Genomic DNA, 6666 nt, shown 5'->3' on the forward strand with positions numbered 1-6666 from the left:
TCACCTGCACAGCACACACGTGTGTCACTCAGTTGTGGCCAATCACCTGCACAGCACACACGTGTGTCACTCAGTTGTCCTTTCGTCCCATTCACCATCTTCTTGGTTTCCTCCATTCTGAATAAAGCAGCCAAAGTAGCTTATCACCTCCACCAACTATTTCCTGTGATTAAAGGAGCACATTCTGTCTCCATCCCTTTCCTCTCTTCTCCAACCATTTCCTTTACCCTCGTCAATTAAAACCTCTTCTCAAGTAGGCCAGTGGTAGGGCATGCCTTTAATTGCAGCACTCAGGAGGCAGAGGCAGGTGGATCTCTGTGAGTTCGAGGTCAGCCTTGTCTACACGAGCTAGTCCCAGGACAGGCTCCAAAGCTATGCAGGGAAACCCTGTCTCAAAAACAACAACAGAAACCTCTTCTCATGGGGGTGGGATGGGGCTGGGGCATAGCTTAGTGGCAGAATGCTCGCCTAGTAAGTGTGAAGCTTTGGTTTGATTCCCAGTAGTACAAAACAATAAAACCCTTAATAAAACAAACAAAAAACTCTTCTCATTTTAACTCAACTCATCTTTGTGGTGTTTTCCATGGCCAGCACATGCTGGACGGACACAGGGAAAGACAGTCCCCACATAACTCAGAACCCCAGTACAACACAAAACAGAACTCTGATGCCAGACAGACTGCAGATTCCTGAGACCCAAAATGGAGTAACGAGAAAGGGGCTGATCCTTCTACTCCGCAGGTGCTTGAGAAATGTTTGTTGAAAGATTCTTCTCGTCCGCCCACTTTTTCATTCACATCTCAAAACCACTGCCTCTATTGCTTCACAGCTGACTTCCTCCTTATCTCCTTGCAAAACAGCTTCCCTTCAGCACTGAGTCTGACTTGTGGGGTTTGCTCCTTCCCCTACCCCACCCCCATTTCCTTTCCACACTATTTGAGTGCCTCTCAAGGGGGAGGAGGGGGATACCGGAACTGCCTATGAGCTCTGCCAGCCTCTAGCTCAGAATCTCCCAAGTAGGCTGGCTGGTCACGATAGCTGCATAAGAAAACCACGTGGCAAGCTGTTAAAAGTCACCAGCGCTCAGGTCCCCCACACGCCGCTGTGGCCAGGCTGAGCATTTCCCAGAATTTGAGCTTTGGTTAGGGTGGACCACGCATGAAACGCTCGGCATATCACTACATCTCCTTGCCAGAGTAAGCCAGCAGGGCTGCGGGAATTCCTCAGGTGAAGCGGCACTGCCGGAGGCTTGAAGTCGTGCCCCGCCCCACCCTGTGTCTTCTCTCCTGTACCTTTCTTTTCCTTTCCCAGGAATCCAGCTCCTGATCACCTCACAAATCACTGCCCACCCCTTACCAGTGTTTCGCCCGCCCTCCATCTTACCCCATCTGCAGTTCCTAAGCAGGCCTGGAAGAGTGTAACACCTTTCGGTGCTCAAAAGCCTCCAGCTCCCTGTCTCCTTGGCAGAGAGTCAAAGCCCCCCAGAGTCTGGCTTCTTCCCGCCTGGCCAACTTAACCTTTCATTCCCGCCTTCATCCTCTGGGTCAGTCCCATCCTTTAGTCCCTCCTGAACCTCCATCAGACCACGGAAGAACAGAGCAGGCAAGCCCTAGCAATGGGGGATTCTGTCTTTGCTTCCTTTTGAGCTGGGATTATAGGTATCCACCAGACTCCCAGATTGTAACGTGGGTAACAGGTCCAAACTTTGGTCCTTGTGATTGTGGAGCAAGCGCTCTAACTGCCGAGCAATCGCTCCATCCCTGCCTCCTACTTTTTCTACATTTGCATTCTCATAAGTCAGGAGAAGTCCACCCTCCCCCTGTGGTGCCCCTGTTTCTGACCCGCCACTCAAAAATCAGCCTAAAACAAAGGGCATCTTCACCTCCTCCCCAAAGTCAACACCTGTTCTGTGATACCCAGTGAGGCCTTCCCAATTGCCAGGACTCTGCAACAAGGTATGTAAAGTGGTTTTGACATTTCCTTGCTGAGCACAGAGGATTTCCTTATTCTAAGAGTCTTCTGTTAGCCAGGTGGTGGTGGCGGCAGGGGCAGGGGTGGCTGCTCACACCTTTAATCCCAGCACTCAGGAGGCAGAAGCAGAGGATCTCTGAGGTCAAGGCCAACCTGGTCTACAGAATGAGTAGGTGAAGACAGCCAGCCAAGACTGGTACACAGAGAACCCCTGCCTCAAAATAAATAAATAAATAGGTAAGTAAGTAAATAGGAAAATACATAAAGATTATTCTGTTTGCGCGTTGGACAGAAGGCCCTACGGCCAGCACATCCACACTCAAGGCTCTTTTCCTACAAATTCCAAGGGATTGACAAAGGGAGATCAAGATACCAGAGGATGCCCTACCCCGTGTTTCTTTTATAAGTCCCACTGAGACACAACCTCTCAAGGCCCTAACCCTAAGCGGTTTACTTTAAGTTCTCACGTTGTCATTTCAGTTGCTCACAGGCCGCAGGAATACTCACCCATACTTCTCTGCGAGTTCCCTGGCTTCCTCCTCCTTCACTGCCCGCTGGTCTTCAAGGTCGCTCTTATTTCCACACAGCACTATATCCGGGTTTTCACAGTATGCGTGCATTTGTAGCTGGCCTATGGTACAGGAAAGCTTGTTACACGTCGTTATAATGTAAGCATGCAAGCAATAGAAGCATGCAGGCTAACAGAAGCAAACGTAAAAGTGCTTCTGGAAATCACTAGTGCATATACAGGGGTTAAGAACCAATAGAATATCTCTAAGCACCAGTACTATAATCTTTAAAACTGAATGAATTATTTTTTTTAATTTATTTGTTTATTATGTATACAACATTCCTTCCATGTATGTTTGTATGCCAGAAGAGGGCACCAGATCTCATTATAGATGGTTGTGAGCCACCATGTGGATGCTGGGAATTGAACTCAGGACCTCTGGAAGAGCAATCAGTGCTCTTAACCTCTGAGCCATCTCTCCAGCCCCCAACTGAGTGAATTATTATTCCTGTCCTTAATAAACACTCCAGTATGTTTATATCAGAGAGATATGGAAGACTATGGTAACCCTTAAAAGTGTGTGTGTGTGTGTGTGTAAAATACCTGTCTTGTAAATAACAGAATCAGAATGCTCAGCCCTAAATGGAATGTCTGTGCCGCACCACTCTCCCCAAGGCTCCGGGATGTGTGTGGAAGAGGAGCTGGGAAGATAACAAGAGCTAGCTGGAGGGAGTAGATGACTTCAAGGAAACAGTATTTTCCAGCCTCAGCAGGACAGACGTACGTATGAACTCAGATTGGGATGGCACACACAAGACCTACATGGGCTCACACCACTCAAAATTCCACCACGAAGGAGGGGGCTGGAGTCCCACTCCTACCTAGAGAACTGTGGGCACTTGTTTGCTGATGGGAGGGAGAGTTGGTTTTCTCCAAGGAGTGACACGTGGTATACTGACTGCACTCCAGGGCAGGCCCCACACCCAGAATCAGTCAACACATGGGCTGGTTTTGAGGGCGGTGGTGGAGGGAGAACGGAAGGGGCAAAAATGAATTTAGATGGGTAGAGAGGAGGTGGAGAGGGAAATGAATATGATCAAAAGACACGGTATGAATTCATCAAAGAACAAATTAAAAACCTTATAAACAGAAAGGACTTCAAACGAATATTGGAAGAATTCTTTTTTTTTTTTAAAGATTTATTTATTTATTATGTATATAACATTCCTTCCACGTGTGCCTGCAGGCCAGAAGAGGGCACCAGATCCCATTACAGATGGTTGTGAGTCACCATGTGGTTGCTGGAAATTGAACTCAGGACCTCTAGAAGAGCAGCCAGTGCTCTTAACTGCTGAGCCATCACTCCAGCCCGGAAGAATTCTTTTAAAGAGTTAATTTTATTTTATGTAAAAGTGTTTACCTGCCTGTATGTATGTGTACTATAAGCACACAAATGCCTGTACAGGCCAGTAGAGGGCACCAGATCCCTGGGAACTGGAGTTGCAAGAGGTTGTGAGCCAATACATGGGTCCTCTGCAACACCAGTCAGGACCCTTAAACACTGAGCCATTTCCCTGGCCCTGTGTGTTGCTAATCTTTTGTTTTTTATTAATAAACATTTACAACTATTACTTTTTTTTGGGGGGGGGGGTGTTGTTACTTTTTTTTTTCTTTTTCTGAGGCAAGGTTTCTCTGCGTTGCCCTGACTATCCTGGAACTCTCTTTGTAGACCAGGCTACAGAGATCAACTCACAGAGCTCTTCCTGCCTCTGCCTCCTGAGTGCCAAGATTAAAGGCATGCACCCATGTGTTTGTTCACAACTGCTTGCAACTCCAGTTCCCAGGGATCTGGTGCCCTCTACTGGCCTGTACAGGCATTTGTGTGCTTATAGTACACATACATACAGGCAGGTAAAATAAAATTAACTTTTACATAAAATAAAACTAACTCTTTAAAAGAATTCTTCCAATTTTCTTTTGAAGTCCTTTCTGTTTATAAGGTTTTTAATTTGTTCTTTGATGAGTTCATACCGTGTCTTTTGATCATATTCATTTCCCGCTCCACCTCCTCTCTACCCACTGCCTCACAACATGTTACTAATCTTAAACCCTGTTTGTCTCTTTTTAAAAATTTCTTTCAACAGTAGTAATAGTTGTATAGAACTTCTTTTTGTTTTTTGAGACGTCCTTTATTCCTCAAGCTCACTATATAGCCAAGGATGCCCTTGAAGCTCTGACTGCTCCCACCTCCTGAGTGCTAGAATTACAGGTATGTAGTGCATGGCAGTTAATAGGGCACCAAGATGGTAACCAAGGCTTCATGTGTCCTAAGCAAACACCCACCAGCTGTACTGGATTTCCAGCCCTAAGAAATATCTTTTTATAATGGAACCTACTGACATGAGAAATGCTTTTCATATTTCTGTGTCATCCTAAGGCAGAACCAAGCTATCTAAAACAATTAAGAAGCTGGGTGTGATGGTGCGTGCCTATAATCCCAGGAAGCTGAGGAAGAGGCTCTGTGAATTCAGAGATAGCCTGGGCTACAGAGTGAGACCTTGTCTTACACAAACAAAAACTATGGTTCAATAACATAGAGTAAACAGTAAAATGACTGTCACCAAGGCCAAGGGGAAGAAGGGTGCTACAGCTAGAGAGATGGCTCAGTGGTTAAGAGCACATGTTGCTCTTCCAGAGGACCTGGGTTCTGTTCCCACCACTCACTCCAGGTGGCTCAGCACCAGCAGCTACGCTGGCCTCCCAAGGCACCTGCACTCACATACACCTACCCACAGACAAACACCAGTTTTTAAAAAGTGATAAAAAAAAAAAAAACCAAAATCTTTAAAAAGAAGAAAGAAAAAGAGCTCCAGGGTGCTAAGTAGCCCCACCTTCCAAAGGAGAATAAACCCCAACTTCTCTCTCCTCACACTCCAGAACAAAGTTGAAGCAGTAGCTGAACTTTCACAATCACAGGTCTCTGCATGCATGACCTTGTGTGTGTGTGTGTGTGTGTGTGTGTGTGTGTGTGTGTGTGTGTGTGTGTGTGTTGTCACTATCAGCTAGGAGCTTGGGAGTGTTGACACTTCAGTTCCTCCTCACAAAGTCAGGTCACACAGGTCTTATCAAGAGAAGGTGAAGGAGGAGGAAGTCTCCCCAAGCAGTCACACAGGCCTGAATTTCAAGACACTGTCTTTTGCCTTCAGGGGACAACTTAGGTCACAAGACCTGCCCAGGCAAGATCAAACTGTGCCCTGTTTCCTGCAGAAGCTGGGCCTCTTCTGCTCTTTGGGTGTTAATGTGCAGCTCCCACACCCTTTAATGCCCAGACACAACTTCCTTCAGGATTTGCCCCATTGTCTCCTCTCCAGGTCTCTTCTGTGCTCTGTTGGCACCTCCACTGTCCCCTACCATGGTTATGAGCGTCTCCTAGAGTTGAAGCATGAGTCTGTTTACCTGTTACCGGCTGTGTCCCCCAAACCCCCTCCCCAGAAGTTATCTGACCTCCTTAGCTTCCTCATGCATAAATGATCACTGCAGTTCTTACCTCCTAGCATCAAGGGAAGGTTAACTGATTCACTGACTCTCTGGGTAAGGTGTGTGGGCTAGTAGTCTCAGCATCCCCTGAGAACTTACTGGAAATGCAAATTCTAGTCCTAGGCAACATCTGACCAGGAACATGGATGTGGGGGGACCACCCTCCAAGAGACTCAGATGCACACACACGCTCAGTTAATAAACCAAAGCACTTCTAAGACTCTGTAAGTAACAGTTCAGAGTGTCTATGTTGGTGATTCTGAGAGTCTCTCTCTCTCTCTCTTTCTCTCTCTCTCTCTCTCCCTTCCTCCCTCTCCCTCTTTTTCTGGCAGGAGGATTTTCCAGTCAAGGTTTCCTGAAACTCTTGGATGTCCTGAAACTCTCTCTATAGACTAGACTGGCTTGAACTCACAGAAATCTTCCTGCCTCTGCCTCCCGAGTGCTGGGATTAAAGGTGTGTGCCACAATGTCCAGCTGATGTTATTGTTCTCATCTCTAAAATTTTTTTTTTGGGGGGGGGGGTTTCGAGACAGGGTTTCTCCGTAGCTTTTTTGGTTCCTGTCCTGGAACTAGCTCTTGTAGACCAGGCTGGTCTCAAACTCACAGAGATCCGCCTGCCTCTGCCTCCCGAGTGCTGGGATTAAAGG

General features: G+C 46.9%; 1 protein-coding gene across 1 annotated transcript in view; it reads right to left on the minus strand.

Moving 5' to 3' along the window:
• Rab27a (RAB27A, member RAS oncogene family) overlaps positions 1–6666 on the minus strand; it is a 55581-nt gene that overhangs the window by 7795 nt on the left and 41120 nt on the right. The window contains exon 5 of the mRNA XM_005347633.2: positions 2479–2602. Coding sequence (XP_005347690.1) covers positions 2479–2602 — 124 coding nt within the window. The remainder of the gene's footprint in view (positions 1–2478; positions 2603–6666) is intronic.

The sequence above is a fragment of the Microtus ochrogaster genome, chromosome 5 (assembly GCF_000317375.1).
Source record: "Microtus ochrogaster isolate Prairie Vole_2 chromosome 5, MicOch1.0, whole genome shotgun sequence".
Classification (NCBI taxonomy): Eukaryota; Metazoa; Chordata; class Mammalia; order Rodentia; family Cricetidae; genus Microtus; species Microtus ochrogaster.